This window comes from Hippopotamus amphibius, chromosome 2 (assembly GCF_030028045.1).
Source record: "Hippopotamus amphibius kiboko isolate mHipAmp2 chromosome 2, mHipAmp2.hap2, whole genome shotgun sequence".
Classification (NCBI taxonomy): Eukaryota; Metazoa; Chordata; class Mammalia; order Artiodactyla; family Hippopotamidae; genus Hippopotamus; species Hippopotamus amphibius.
In genome coordinates, this window is record NC_080187.1 from 72,789,674 (window position 1) to 72,806,581 (window position 16,908).

At 37.9% G+C, this 16,908-nt stretch overlaps 1 protein-coding gene across 1 annotated transcript; it reads left to right on the top strand.

Moving 5' to 3' along the window:
- The first annotated feature begins 5,414 nt into the window (after positions 1 to 5,414).
- NDUFB6 (NADH:ubiquinone oxidoreductase subunit B6) lies at positions 5,415 to 16,642 on the top strand. Its single transcript, XM_057720330.1, has 4 exons — positions 5,415 to 5,713; positions 7,628 to 7,720; positions 13,007 to 13,051; positions 16,471 to 16,642. Exons 1-4 carry the CDS (start codon positions 5,534 to 5,536, stop codon positions 16,537 to 16,539), a joined length of 387 nt encoding a protein of 128 aa, XP_057576313.1. The 5' UTR covers positions 5,415 to 5,533; the 3' UTR covers positions 16,540 to 16,642.
- Positions 16,643 to 16,908: the final 266 nt, after the last annotated feature.

Here is a 16,908-nt window from a genome sequence, read left to right on the forward strand (position 1 = left end):
AAATTTTTATTTGGAAGAATTTCAAACATATACAAAATAGTATATGAGAAGAGTATAATTAACTCCCACTTACCTATCAGTCAGCTTCAAGAATTACCAACTCATTACTAATCTTATTTCCGCCGTATTCTTTCCTCCCTCTTCTGTTATTTAGAAGTAAATTTCAGGCATCATATCCTGTCGTTCATAAGTATTTCAGGAGGTATCTCTAACAGATAAGAATGACTCTTTAAAAATATAACCACAATATCATCACACATAAAAATGAACAGAAAATTCTTAATATCATAAAAGATTGAGGTAGTATTCAAATTTCTCTCATTGTCTCTCTTTCTAAAAAAAATTTTTTTAAGAGCAGTTTTAGGTTTACAATAAAATTGAGAGAAAGGTATAGAAATTTCCCATATAACCCTCGTTCTCACACATGCATAGCCTCCCCCATTATCAACATCACTCACCAGAACAGGACTTTTTTTTTAAACTAAGGATAAACCTACATCAACATATCATAATCACCCAAAGTCCACTCTCGGTGTTGTGAATTCAGTGGGTTTAGACAAATGTATAACTTATCCATCATTATAATAGTATCATGCAGAATATTTTCACTGCCCTAAAAATCCTCTGTGCTCTGCCTATTCATCTCCCCACCTCATCCCACCTCGGCAACCACTAATCTTTTATTGTCTCCTTAGTTTTGTCTTTTAGAGAATATCATATAGCTGGAATCATGCAGTATGTAGCCTTCTCAGTTTTGTTTCTTTCACTTAGCTATAAGCAATTAAGATTCCTCCATGTATTTTCATGGCTTGATAGCTCAGTTCTTTTTGGCACTGAATAATATGCCATTGTCTGGATGTTTCACAGTTTATTTAACCAGTCACCTACTGAAGGACATCTTGGTTGCTTCCAAGTTTTGGCAACTATGAATGAAGTTACTGTAAACATGTGTGTGCAGGCTTTTGTGTGGACATAAGTTTTCAGCTCCATTGGGTAAATATCGAAGAACAAAATTGTTGGATTTTATGATAAGAGAATGTCTTATTTTGAAAGAAGCCTCAGAGTCTTCCAAAGTGGCTGTGCCATTTTGCGTTCCCATCAGCAGTGAATGAGCATTCCTGTTCCTCTGCATCCTCTCCCACAGTATTTGGTGCTGTCAGTGTTCCAAATTTTGGCCATTCTAATAGGTGTGTAGTGGTATTTTATTGTTTTAATTTGCATTTCCCTGATAACATACGATGTGGAGCATCTTTTCATATGCTTACTTGCCATCTGTATATCTTCTTTGGTGAGGTGTCTGTTATGGTTTTTGGCCAGTTTTTAAATTGGGTTGTTTGTTTTCTTATTGTTAAGTTGTTTCTCTTAATCTATAGGTTCTCTCTCTGTCTCTCACTCCCTGCCCCCCCCCCAATTTCTTTCACCTCCATATATTTTTGTTTACGAATCTGAGTTGCTTGTCTGAAGTTTCTATAATCTAGGTTTTTCTGCATGTATCATTTTAGTTTTATATAAGGAGTTCCTCTCTCCCTTATATTTCCTTTAAATGAGTGGTTATATCTAGAAACTTGGTCAGATTCAGGTTCAATTTTTTGTTTAGCAAGGCTACTTCACAGGCAGTGAGGCAGTCTTCCACCAGGAGGCGCAGTTGCTCTCTTTTGGGGATGTCAACCTCGATATCGGGGCATTGATTCATTAGTAAACTAAAGGTTGCAAAATAGTGATATACTAACTCTGCCATCCATTCTTCGTTTATTAGGTTTTTATGCTTCTTTGAATAAATTTCCCCTCATCCACTATTTTGTTACTTTAAGATGTTACTTTAAGATATAAAGAGCCCAGAAAAATGCTTGATTTTTCCTCTACTTATCAATTTTCAAAATAATAAGTTGGCTCCCTAACACCATCAAAAAGTGACCAATAAGCTTTTAAAAATCATTATGAACTCATGTATGTGAATGTATTTGACATTTTTCATCCCACTGAAGTCACTATACCTATTGATGCTCAAATCATTTCATCTTTGACCAATGTCAGTCTATTCAAGTTGTCTTCTGAATCTTTTTGACATGACCCTACTAGTCTTTTAAAACTTCTCTGCTTTCTGCTAAGACAAGATGTTCCAGGCTTATTTTACATTTCCTAACTCGAACCTGAAATTAGCTATTTCTCCAAATTGATTGTTCTCCAAGTGTTATCTGGGAGCCCCTGGGAGTCCCTGTGATCCTTTCGTGGGGTTTGTGAGGTCTAAATTATTTTCATAATAATACTAAGATGCTATTTGCCCTTTTAAACTCTCATTCTCTCACAAATATATACAGAGTTTCCCAAAGGTTACATGATGTGGGATATTATGATTGAACGCAGAAGCAGTCCTAAGAATTCTGCTGTGGTTTATTAAGCCAGACATTAAAGAGATTTACAAAAATACAAAACAATGGCACTCTTCCCACTAAGTAATTTTTGTTAATAGATATTTTGTTATTTTTAAATGTTTTAATTTCTAATGCAGTAAACATCAATAGATATAACCCACATAAATAAAAACTCTTTGGGGCCCTCAACAATTTTAAGAATTTAAAGAGATTTGGGGAGCAAAATGCTTTGAGAAGTGCTGTTCCAAGGAACCTTGGTTCCTTTTAATGGAAAATGGTATTTAGAAATCACAATCGGTGCTGGAAAAATTGAACAGCTACATGTAAAATAATGAAATTAGAACACTTGCTAACACCATACACAAAAAGAAACTCCAAATGGATTAAAGACCTACATGTAAGGCCAGACACTATAAAACTCCATGAGGAAAACATAGGTAGAACACTCTATGACATATATCAAAGCAAAATCCTTTTGGACCCACCTCCTAGAATCATGGAAATAAAATCAAGAATAAACAAATGGGACCTCATGAAACTTAAAAGCTTTTGCACAGCAAAAGAAACCATAAACAAGATTAAAAGGCAACCCTCAGAATGGGAAAAAATAGTTGCCTATGAAACAACGGACAAAGGATTAACCTCCAAAATATACAAGCAGCTTATGAAGCTTAATACCAAAAAAGCAAATAACCCAATCCACAAATGGGCAGAAGACCTAAATAGACATTTCTCCAAAGAAGACATACAGATGGCCAACAAACACATGAAAAGATGCTCAACATCACTCATCATCAGAGAAATGCAAGTCAAAGCCACAATGAGGTATCACCTCACACCCATCAGAATGGCCATCATCACAAAATCTGGAAACAACAAATGTTGGAGAGGGTGTGGAGAAAAGGGAACTCTCCTGCACTGTTGGTGGGAATGTAAGTTGGTACAGCCACTATGGAAAGCAATTTGGAGGTTCCTTAAAAAACTAAAAATGGAACTACCATATGACCCAGTAATCCCACTCCTGGGCATATACCCAAAGAAAACCATAATCCCAAAAGAAACATGTGCCATAATGCTTACTGCAGCACTATTTACAATAGCCAGGACATGGAAGCAACCGAAATGCCCATCAACAAATGAATGGATACAGAAGATGTGGCATATATATACAATGGAATATTACTCAGCTATAAAAAGGAATGAGATGGAGCTATATGTAATGAGGTGGATAGCCCTACAGTCTGTCATACAGAGTGAAGTAAGTCAGAAAGAGAAAGACAAATATTGTATGCTAACTCATATATACGGAATCTAAAAATGGTACTGATGAACTCAGTGACAAGACAAGAACAAGGACGCAGATGCAGAGAATGGACTGGAGAACTCGAGGTTTGGGGGGCGGGGGGTGAAGGGGAAGCTGAGACGAAGTGAGAGAGTAGCATAGACATATATATACTACCAACTGTAAAATAGATAGCCAGTGGGAAGTTGTATAACAAAGGGAGTTGAACTCGAGGATGGATGATGCCTGAGAGGACTGGGACGGGGAGGGTGGGGGGGGAGTCGAGGGAGGGAGGGAATACGGGGATATGTGTATGAAAACAGATGATTGAACTTGGTGTACCCCCCAAAAAATAATAAATAAATAAAAAAAATAAAATAAAAAAAAGAAATCACAATCTAGGAGCTATAGATGTTCATAGTTACTAGGTTGGCCATATTTTTTAGGCCATTTAATAGGCAAAGCTAAGATAAAATTATCTATTTATTTAAAGATAAAATACATCACGAGTTAATACTGATTATTCCAAATTTAGGGCTACAGAGTTTTTACTTAAACTCATACAATTTACATTTGTATCTCCTTTCTCCAATAACAAAAATCCCAGCATAAATGTTTATTTTCAGTGTTATATTAACAATACCACCAACAATATTATCACTTAAAATAGTTTGACTTCTTTCTTTTCTTACGTCATTCTTCTTCTGCGGTTCCTTTTTCTTTGAGGTATATCTCTCTATGGATGTACAGTAATTTGATGGGTTTAAGTTACCTGAAATGGTGTGTATTTTTGAAAGTATGCCACCAAACGGATCAGTTAGATCCATGTATTTTTATTTTTGATTTTTAGAGGCTGCTTTTTTATAAATTCAGAGTTTAGCTTCTATCTCTGTCTCTTCTAGCCAGCTCCCTTCCTCTCCCTATAAGTAACATTTTAAAAAAACAATTTTCCTTTCCATTATTTTTAAACTTTAAGCAAATATATATATTTAGTATTACTACCACCGCCCCCTTTTTAGATAAAAGGTAGTATACTATATACACTTCTCTCCACGTAGCTTTTTTCAACTAACACTCTATGTATTCAGGCGCTCGCTCCAATTGTATACAGAGCACTTCATTGCATTATTTTACCATAATTTATTCAACTAGCCACTTATTGAGGGATTTGGGGGCAATTTCCAGCATTTTATTATATATGATGCTGCAGTGAATAGTCTTGCACATACTTTTACCACGGTGTCTTTAGGATAGAGTTCTAGAATTCTAGATTGCTGGGTCAAAGTGTGAATGTCAAAGTGTGAATAATTCTGCTAAAGAGACTCTTTACTTCTGTGATAGAGATGAAGGAACAGACTGAGACAGCTGCTCAAGGTCACTCTACCAGTCACTGACAAGTCTGGGATTTAACCTTAGATGTAACGGGTCTCCACAGACACTGCAGGTCACAGAAGAGGATTTCCAAGGCGGGAGAGGCAAATGAAGAATTTCACATTTGGACATCACATTCATTGAATCACATATTCTCACCCTTCCAACTCCCAGCACACCAGTTCTTCCTTATCAGAACCTCTACTCCTCTGACCTCTCATACCTTCTCTCATCCGTCACTTCCCCTCTCATCCCGCAACTAAGGTGCCCCAGCCACACCTTAGTTATCGCGGCCTGTTAAGCAGGAAAGCATGTGCACGGCTTTGCGCACGCCCAGCCGTTACGCGCGCATTGGAGCCGCTCGGGGGCAGGGTCAGAGTGACGTCACAGCGGCGCGCCGCTCCCTGGCGTCCTCGCAAGGTCGCTTTGCAGAGCGGGAGCGCGCGTAAGTGACAAGACCCTGGTTCGGGGGCGCGCCGTGTCCTGCTGCCTTGGTAGCCGCGACGACATGTCGGGGTATACGCCCGACGAGAAACTGCGGCTGCAGCAGCTGCGAGAGCTGAGAAGGCGATGGCTGAAGGATCAGGAGCTGAGCCCCCGGGAACCGGTGCTGCCCCCCCGGAGGGTGTGGCCTATGGAGCAATTCTGGAATAAGTTTTTGCAGGACGGGGCCCCTTGGAAGAACGTGGTGAGTGACGGCCCTCACTCCCACCCTGACTCCCGCCCCGTCGCGGTCCCCAGCCTGGCTTCTGGGACGTCTGCTCACTATAGCCACATTAGGGACTGACTCGATCTGCCCCCGAAAGTTCTGGTAGTTTTCCAAGGGAGCATCAGGTTCTGCCGAGACTTAGGTTTAGCTGCGACGCTCGCTGGTCCCAGGAGTCATGGGGCTGGGAGTCAGGAATCCGGAGCTTGTATGGCTTTGGGATTGTCATGCTCTTTGGCTGTCAAGTGTGATGAGAAGGAGGAGAATCTTTGCCTAGGTTTTACAGGACGCTGCAGGCTTGGTTCTCTTTTGACTGTGGAGACCCTCCCTCAGAATGATGGCCAAGGATTCACTACAGTTAAAGTGATTTTAGTATTTGAAAACACTTGTCTGATTTTTGAGTTTGAGATTGTAGAGACCAACTAACACTACACTCGACTAACCAGAAGGCACAATGAACTTCTAGCTGGTATTACAGCTCCATGTAATGACCGTAAAAGAGGGGGTGCTATTGGTATGCTTAGTGAGTCATATTCAAGATCCCCCTTTCTTAACCACTACTGTTTGTTGAACACACTTTCATTTAAGAATGCCGTTCCTGAAATTTACTCTGCAGAAAATCACTCACTCAGGTGCTGTCTTTATTTTTAGGGTCTCTTGACATTTTCTTGAGATCATTAATTAAATCACATCAATTATGGGTGATGAATGCTGTGTCTCAGAATTCCTTGCGACTTTGGCTAATAATAATGGTAATAATATAAGTAACACTTGAGTGCTTACTTTGTGCCTGGCACTTTGCTGAGGGTTTTACACGTGTGACTTTTTTTAATTTTTTACTTCCCTGAGGTAGAAACCGTTTCCAATCTTCATTTCAAATGTGTGGAAACCAAGACCTACAAAAATTCATTGATTTACCTGTGGTCCCAGGGCTAGGAATTGAAGGAGTTCACTTTGAAATCCGTGTGTATCTTTCTTGTTGTGCTACAAAGTCTGGTGCAAATTTTTCTAAGAAAATGGCATTAGATACTTATTTATAGTGGTAAAATCAAGCTAATTCAACTCTCTTCTCACCCTTTGTATCTCTGACATTACTTACTGATTTGGCAGCCACTGGTTGAAAGCTGACATCCCACCCATAAGCAAGTGATGTAAGGAAGTAAATAATCATTTGTTGAAATCTGTCTTACCTTAGTTTGAGTTAACTTTTTCTTTCATAATCATATCTGTTATAACACTTAGAATCTAGATTGTCCTTTCCCTGAAAGGATAGGTCTGTTTCAGTCAAATTGACTGCCATGGAAAAGTTCTATTTTTAGCTGTCTTTTGCCTTTCTTTTTAAAAATACTGTCTGAAGGCACCTGAAAGTGAGCTTGGAACGCCTTTATTCTAGTGTGTAAAACATTCTTTTTCCAGCATTAGTGCACTCAAGGTTGTCTGCCCTATGCCTAGAATGATACAAGTGGTGTTGATTATGCTATCTGAAATTGATAAATTAGGGAAATGACTTTACCTGAATATTCTGTAGTTCTTACTGCTCTGGTTAAATTGATTAGAATGATTCTTTCATTATTTATGTCATGTTTTATCTTAAACTTATAATAAGTATGGTATTTTATAAGTCTTTAAAAACATATATTTGTAAGTACAGTACTATAATTTTGCAAAATGCTGCTTGTCTTAAGCCTCCTTTGCTTTGAACTGTGTAGGTGTCATCTAGCAGGCACTGTTTAGTAAGAACATTCAGTGTGTGAGTTTAGCTACAGACTATAAGAAAATATGTAGCATTTAGAGGTTTTACGATAATCAAGATATTGTTATATCACTGATGCTTTTTTTTTTCTGCCATAAATGTGAAAAAATTAGATGTCTATTTCAAGTATGCTTTTCCCCCAGATCTATAAGACGTATCGACACGGTATCTTTGCTTTTACCCATGTACTGATCCCTGTCTGGGTTATTCACTATTATCTCAAATATCACGTGACTGTAAGTATACTTTAAGTATGTATTTTTCAGAATTTATTTTTAATGTTGTACAAAATTATTTCCTATGTGGCTAAGCCTTACCCTGCTCTACTTAGTGGAAATAATCTGCCACTTATAACTGATTTTGAATTACTTTGAATCCTTTTAGGTAAAAGGTTTAATGAAACTTAGGTAATGTATGGATTTTCAAAAAATTAATCTTTATATTAGTTGTTTACAACTTGAATTGCATTTCCTCGTAGAAACAATGTTTAAGTGATCAGAAATGTAGTTGACCTAGTAATACTGGTGCAAACTCTGGGTCCTGAGTTGGAAGGGAGAAAAGAATTTCTGCTCCTTTTTTTTTGAGCGCAAATCTGGTATAAGATAAATTCATAATAGGTAAAGGTTATCTTTGTCATCATTTTCTTTTCCTTTGCTCTGTCTGGTTTTTCACAACTTTCTTTAGAATTCGGCATGTCCAAAAGCTTGAATTTTTTTCACTGAAAGATTTTGCATGTGATGATTGAACTCAGTCTGTTGCCATATTTTAAAAGCTAGGGATACCCTGGTGTAGGGAGTTAGATCCCAGGCAGGGTGAGGAAGGAGTGCATTTTGGGGAGTGGCATGGAAAGGAGGGTGGTGGTTGTTGCCCAGCATGGAATTTTGTAACTCAAAGAGTAAGGAGGGCATTCTTGTACCCAATGAGGAGTATTAGGTCCTGAGTGGGTTGCTGAGTGGGTGGGGGGTTGGTGAGTATACCTGTTTGGAAAGCAGCGGTGGCAGCAACCTGGTGTAGGATATTGGAACCTGAGCAAGGGGAGGAGGACATCAAGAAGAAGTGTGGTTTGGGGCAGTGATGGAGCTGGCAACCCAGAATAAGGTGTCAGAACCTGAATGAGGTGAGGAGGTTGTTTATACTAGAGTGTGGTGGTGGTGACAGGAGATTGGTTATATACAGGAAGATTGATCAGATAAGTACATATGTTGATGATATTGGGACCCAGGATTCTTCTTGTCAGGTTATGCATATGGACTAAAGGGAGAAAACCTTGTGGTACTGGAATGGAATTGGAAGTATTGGTGTGACTCATGATTTTTAGTATGTATTGATAGATATAGAAATAAATATAATTGTAAATGTGGACACCCCCTAGCTCTGTCCACTGATAGGGCCTGTGAGCAGTGCTACCCCATGGTAACTAGCACATCTAGCAGCTTATTTTCTAAATATAGTTCTCCACTGAAAGGATCCAGAATTACTTGGAGAAATGGCCGATTCCAGGGCTGGAGCAGGGAAAGTACAAGATGAAGTTGTGCCAGAAAGTAAAAAAGTGTTCAGAGAATGATGGTGATAAACCAAAAGGACAGAGTCAGCTCGAAAAGACTCCCATTGGGACCATTTGAGCAGCAAAATAAATAATGATAGTAATAGATGATAGCCAGCTGAATAAACAATGCAAATCCATGAGTCCATACTCATATAAATAAATAAATTAATGGATAGAAGGGAAAGCTTTTTTTTGGTACAGTAGATTGCTAAATAATAAATGGACAAGAAAAGTCACCATTTGAGAATCGTCACAGTAATATTTTATTCAGCCAGGGAACATCAAAAGGTGCTAAAATTAATCCCCAAATACCTACCTTCAATATACTTATTTGTTACAAAGGGAAAAAGAGTAACTTTGTAGTGGAGGAAACCTGGCAGACACCACCTTAATCAAGAAATCTAAATTACATTACCAATAATCAGACAAACTGAAGTTGTGTACTACGCGTTAGGATGAAACAAGAAGAAAACAGCATCAGTTTTCCGATGTTCCTGCCAAAAATGTAAATGTAAGTTGACTCTAATCATGAGGAAACTTAAAGCAAACCAAAATTGAGGGACTTTTCTGCATAATAAGTGGCTTGTTGCCTTCGAAAATGTCAAGATCATGAAAGTTAAAGAACCACTGGAAGATTTGTTCCAGATTGAAGAAGACTAAAGAGACTTGTCAAGTAAATGCAAACTTGATTCACGGGCACAATCTGCTTCATCAGAAGAACAAAGATGGCAGTCAGAACTTTCAAGAGCCTACACGAAGGAGAACTGGTTATGTAAGAGGGGGTTTTCTGAGACCTCCAAACAGTTATCGAGACAATTGATAAAATTTGAATGGGTTCTTCAGACTAGATAGAAGGTATTAATGTATCAATTTTAATTTCCTGATCTTGATGGCTGTATTGTGATTATTTTAAGACTATTGTCCTTATTTGTAGGAAATGCACACTACAGTAATAAACCAATCAGCAATTTACTATGAAGTGATCCAGTAAAAAAAAGTTTGGGACTGCCTAACAAATCGTAGCCAACCCAGCTGAGGTTTGCTTTCCTTTAGCCTGTTGAAAGGAGAGTGAGACAAATAACTGGGGTTCTCAGAAAATTCATTCTTAAATCACTTGTTTTCTGTTGATTGTGTGGGTTCTTTAAAATTCTGATTGCTGACAACAGTCTCTTCACTAAGATTATGTGTGTTGATCATCAACTATGGAATGACTTTATGTCTTCTTCCTTTATTGCTGTGGTAAGAATATATGACAATTCCTGATCTCAAGAAATTTATAGTAAAGTTGGAAGATCCATATGATTTGGGTGAAAGTATGGAGGAGAAAAGCTGTTCAGTTAGAAAGAAAGATAAGTAGTAAGCATGGTCCTATCTACCTAAGACAGCGTTGCCTAGAACTGTGTTTCTTGGCTTAGTAGGATGAGACCAATTAGTAGAAAGTCTTGAAAGCTAGGCTGAACTTTATGTGATAGGAAGTGGGAAGCTTTCCATTTTTAAATAGGAGAGTGAATTGATATAGTGATATATTTAGGAAAACATAAAAAGCATTGCTATGTAGGGTGAATTGGAGGAAGGAAAGTATTGATGTCAGGCAAATCAGCTGGACACTGTTGCAGTTCAGTAGATGTTAGTTGAGAATCTGGTTAGGGCAGAGATAACAGAAATGAAAATGTAAAGTGAGCTGGAAGATAATTTTTTAAAAAATATTTATTTATTTGGCTGTGCCAGGTCTTAGTTGCGGCATGTGGACTCTTAGTTGTGGCATGCATGTGGGATCTAGTTCCCTGACCAGGGATTGAACCCATGCCCCCTGCATTGGGAGCTTGCAGTCCTAACTACTGGACCACCAGGAAAGTCCCCAGAAGATAATTTTTAAAGAAGAAATAATTCAAGTTAAGTTGGGGATGAAACCAAAGTTCAGAGTCATTTATGACTAAGATTTCTAGCCTTGAATGTTCAAGGAAGCAAAATTTGCCACCCCACAATGTCTCTTTGGCATGCAGATTATTTTGAACTAAAAACAATCAAGGCCTAAAAGACTCAGGAAGCAACTTTGACCTCCCCCTTAACTTGCTAAAATAATGTAGACTAGAGGAGGGGAACTATCTCTGTAGATAACTGTAATACGAACTTTAGGTGTGGTAGACCGGGAGGAACCTTGCAAAGGCTGTTGAAATTCCCCTCTGGGTCCCATTGTCTCTATATAGCCCAGCAGACATTTATTTACCAAACTTTTGCTTTTCCATCTCCATGTGAATTGTCTTCCTCTCCTTTGAAGTCCCAAACACCTACTCCCAAATCTTCTTTTGTCTTTAGCTGAAGATGGTATTTAAAGTGAGGACTTCACTCATTTGGGGAGTTAATCAGTTCTCCTGGGTTTCTCCCATGTATACATGTTATTAAATTTTGTTCGATTTTCTCCTGTTAATCTGTTTTATGTCAATTTAGTTCTTAGGCCAGCCTAAGAACCCAGAAAGGTAGAGGAAAATTTCTTCCTACATGACAGAAGTTATATGTAGGGTTTTGTAAAGGAGGACTTTCTGCTGATGGGGAGGAAGTAAATTTGTCTAGGAGCATGTGCTGTCATATCAGTTTCTACGGAAGTCTGAGTGGACATGGCCTGTCTTACATGTTAGAAACATGAGATTAGTGGAGGCTAGTGGGAATTAAGAGTTGGGGGTTAAGGAGGCTAACAATATATGTCTAACAGTCTGAGTATAGTTTACATTTCTCTTATTGATGAGCTTAAAGTTTTATATTCATGTTCACCTGCAAGTCCACAGGCCACTTCATATCATACCTGTTATTTTTTTCACTGTCTAAACATGCAAGACCCTAGAGAAGAAGAAATATTACTTTCTGTCAGTGAAATTTTTGTTGTTGTTTTTGTTTTTAATATCTAAGAGTGGTTTTTATGTGGAGAAAGAACTTTCAGTTTCTAAGTTTCAAATTTTAAAACCTTTCTCTTAATGTTTTGAATGCAATTTTAAAATTCTTAAACTACATGTACATGTAGTAATATATGAACAGTCTCCTTTCTTTGTTCTTATTGTCTTTGGATCAATTCAAATTGAACTTTCCTGAAACAATTCCACTTACAAACATAATCGAATTCTCTTAAATGTTTCAAACTGCATTTTAAATTTTATATATTCAGTTTTATTTTTAAGTATTTATAGGACATATTAATGACTCTAAAAAGGAAAATCTTTGTAAATTTAAAAATCACACATCTAAATCAATTATGCATTTTAACTAGACTCCTCAAACTCATCGTTTAGAATCTCTAGTAGCCTGATTATCCTAAACATGACAAATACTCTAAATATCAGAGCATATGGATTGTCCCAGTCTCTTCTGAACTTATTAAATTTGATATTCGCCTCTTTATGCCCTGGGTTGATTTACCTTGTCCTAGCTGTATTTAACTAAATATTTCTAGGATTGAAAAAACATCACGTTCTTAGAGATCATGGCAGGGACTTTGGTTTTTTTTCCCCCAAGAATTATGAAACTTTGAGCAGAGGAGTGATGCATTTTAAAAGAATCACTCTACTCTGCCTGAAGGGCGGAGAGCAGAAGCCAGGAAACTAGTAGGTGAAAAAATGATAAGAGGCGCGGACAAGGGTAATAGTACTAGAGGCGGTGAGAAGCAGTTAGATTCAAGATAAAATCTCAAGGTGGAGCCAGCAGGATCTGCTGAGGAGTCAGGGATTTTGGCCTTCATAACTAGGAGAATGAAAGTGCCATTTACAGAGATAAGGGAACAGTTTGGGGCTGAGGGATGTTAAGTGTCAGATCTGGTTAAGTTTTCGATGCCTGCTTGCTCAAATAGAGATCTTGAGTAAATAATTGGATGTATGAGTCTGGAGCTTACTGAAAGTTTGGGGCTTAAGTTAAAAATTTGGGATATGATCTATTTTATTTTAGAAGAAACTCTAACACCATAATTAACAGAGCATTGCTTTTATTGCAGACAAAACCATATGCCATTGTTGAAAGGAAGCCCAGAATATTCCCAGTAAGTCTTAAAACATCTCTGTTTTTTCTTTTGTTTACTATATTTCCCTTCCTTCCTAAGTGATCATTAGACTAAAATTTTCCTTTCTTCTCACTGAAAGTTTAAGTGCGTCTTTGGTATATTCTTTAAAAAAATAATAATAATAATTCTTAAAAAAAAATAGGAGGAAATAGTGTGAGATAGCAATTACAGTTGAACCTGGTACATGGGCACATTTCTTTTCACCCTGGCTGTAAAACTTGTGTAACCTTTGCAGTCCTAAAGTGAATTGCAGGTTCCAACAGTTTTTCACTGGTCCCTGTCCGTTTCATGTAGGGTTAAGGACTCAGGGCACTAGCCTGAGCAGACACCTGAGCATTGTAACAGCAACTAAATTCCTCTGTTATTATTTACAAACTATCATTTCCTATGGCAATTTAACCAGAACCTCTCCATCTACGAATTTAAAATCTGTCCATCTGTGCTTTAAATTTTATATTATGAATATGTAAGCTATTATCCTAATTTAAAATGAGTCTTTTCATCATTAAAAGATTACTTATTAGTCAGTTGGTATTTTACTGGTGTTTGTGAGGTTACTGTTTAGCAGAGTCAAATACGTTATGTTCTTGTTCCATTTCTAGTCACAGATAATGAACTCAAAGTTATGTAATTTTAGAAAACAAAACTCCATGTAGATTCTTGCTGCTATCAAATGACATGGTCACAATAATCCATTGACAACTGCAACAGAAGGGAATTTTAGGGAGAACCACCAAAGCTGGCTAACTCTTCCAGCTGGAATTCTGCTTTAGGAAGTAGTAGGGGATTTTTTCTGTATTTCATCGTGTATAATTCATGTGTATCAGAGCCTAGGTCTTCGCAATTATCTTGCTGGTTTCAACCAGTTAGGTAATTTATTTATTCTTCCATTTGTATGTTTATTATTTATTTTGCCATTACTGTTTGAAGGAAAAGGAGAGGGCTTTCTTTAGAAGACCACAGAGTGATTCCACAGCATCTTCCCTACTTCCATACTTTTTTGCCACTGTGGTTCTTTCCTGTTTCTGGGCCACTGACCCCTTTGAAGACCTGCAGAATGCTCATTATGTATATATTGTAGAGTAGGATAGACAGTAACAAACCCCCAAATCTCAGTGGCTTAACAAAACTAAAGTTTATTTCCAGTTCACATCACAGACTAGTGGAGATCAGACAATTATAGTTAGCTCATCTGGAATATGAGGCTCCAAAATCATAGGGAAAGTGGGCTGGACATTTCAGAGGGTGATTTTAAGGTCTAAGCTTGCAAGTAGCTTACATCACTTCTCTTCAAATCCTGTTGGCCAGAACTCATTCTTATGGTCCCAAATATCTTTGTGCTTTTTTGTATTTCCCAGCCTCCCATGCCTGGCATCTTTGCCACAGTCTTTCCTTCTAGTCAACAGATAGCTCTTTGCTTCCTTCATCCCCTACACACATAATACAAGTCCCTTTCCTAGAGAGAAACCCCAAGGTCCCATTCCATCACTGCAACCATCCCTAAATCTAAAATCTCTAGATGATGCACAGTAATATCTGTCAGATTCTTCTCTTGGAGATTTGAGCATCAATGGCAAGTGAACTGTATCCCTTGCCCGCAATCACACCCATTATTCAGCGGAGGAATTTGGACAGCATAGTAGTCACTTGGTTATGAAACCCCAGTGGTCAAACATTGTAAAGACTCCTAACCTCTGTGTGTGGGAAGTTACTTGAATGGGCACTGATTTTGCTTCTGGAAGGAACACCTTTGTTCATTGTTCTTCCTGGCCTCTGGCTTAGTCTAGGGGGATTCTTTCTTTTCCATCATCAACCTAGACCACATCTAAAATGAGAACTGGGAAGTACACGCTCCTTAGGGTTGTACAGCTCCTGCTCACAGAAGGTTGAATGCCAGAGGTTGTTTTAAGCTCAAACATTCATAGGCTTTTGTTGTCTGTATGTTTGGTTTCTTTGACCTAGTTCTCACAACATTTGGCAGGCATGGAAAGAAAGATACTTGGTAGGAGGAGTCTAGTCTTTTTGCTTCTAGTCAGTCCCATATGCCAGTATCTGTGGTTTCAACATATACCAAGTTCTCTCATTTCTTTGTTCTCATCCTACTGCCTCTGTCAACTTAGTGGCAGCTATGTGGAGGCCACCTGAAATAGACTCTGGTTCAAGGGCTACCTTTACTTCAGTCTGATCTTTGCCATAATTCTGGGTCCCTCTGTTTACTGAGTTGTGTTGGGCTTCTGTTTCTCAAAATGTTTTCAGTGTTATCTCTTAACGTTTAGAGATTCAGAAACAGTCAATCTGATTTTCTAATATTGCAAGGTCCCAAATTTTTAGATTTTCATTTTTATATCTCCTCTCAAATCAGTCACTTCTTGCCTGGGCGCATCTTTTTTTAAAGCTCTTTTCATCTTTCTTAAAGTGCATTCCTAAGGCAGCCACTAGTAGTTAAACACATACTATAACTTTTTTTCTGTACTTCTAGAACCTCAAGTTCATTAGACAGTCTGCTTCTAAGTTATTAATGCCTTTTGTTTCCATCTTTTAGCCTCCAGTGCCAGTGTCCTTGCAGCCAGACTGCTAAGCCAGTACCATGTGGTTCAGTTTTTATTACAGCAGCATTAGTACCACTTCAAGTTACTAATTTCTCTGTTAGGATAATGCTAGCTATGGTAACAAGTTTTTCCCAAAACATATAATGGCTTAAACATAATACAGGTTTACAATCCTGAGCTGTACCAGGTCAGGGAATGGCAGGTGGTGATGGGGATAATTCTACTCAGTCAATTCATGGACTATGTCAGGCTGACAGAATCTGCTATCTTAAACAGAGAGCTGAAATTAAAGGTACGTACGTTGCCTAAAATTATACAGCTTGTCAGTGGAGGCTTCCAGGATTCACACTTGGTTCTGGCTTTAACATCTGTGCCCATTCCGCCGTACACACTGTGTCTAGGTTTGGAAAGACATCTGAACCAGCTGCCTAAGGAAAGTTTACATTCTGTCTCTAATATCCATTCTGAGCCAAATGGTAAACTGGTGATTGCCTAATACTTTCAGTTGCTGGGAATACATTACCTCCTTATGTTAAAGTGAAGATGTTTCCTTGCACCTTCTTTCTAGGGCTTCTCCTGTTTCTTGGGGCCAAGCAAAATAAAGATTATCCTTTTATCACTCTGTAAAGACAAGTTGCATGTCCTTTCTGGTCATTTTGTTTGAGTGAAACTTCCCCCTATTTGTTCCCTTATACCTTAAGATTTTGAATACTGGTTTCTCATCTTCAGACAGCTTCTCTTTTGCCTATGTCTCTTTTGAAGTGTGAATGCCAGAACTGAACTAGATTTTCTGACCAAGTGGCACATCTGCAGACAAGATTTTTTACTAATGCATCTTTGTTTTTCTAGGGTGATACAATTCTGGAAACTGGAGAAGTAATTCCACCAATGAAAGAATTTCCTGATCAGCATCATTGAAGATTACTTAAAAATTTCAAAGGTGTACGAGCCCAAGCTTGTTGCTACATTACCACAGTTACTGAATATATTTTCTGGAAGAGTAATAAAGTTTACTCAGATATACGTTGTCTGTTTCTTCCCAAACTGTATGATTTTCTCTGTACAATTTGAGAATTTGAATTATCTAACAATAAATAAAAACTGGACATGCCAAAAAAAAAAAAAAGACATGGGCAATCAACTACTTTTTCTGGCTATTTTTAATTTGGAAAACAGGATGTAGAAAGTTATTTAGTCACATGATAGTTTTTTTCTTTAACAGTACTTAATCTAATTTGATGTGAAGGTATACAACGTAATGAAATACTGCGATAAATATAAGAACAG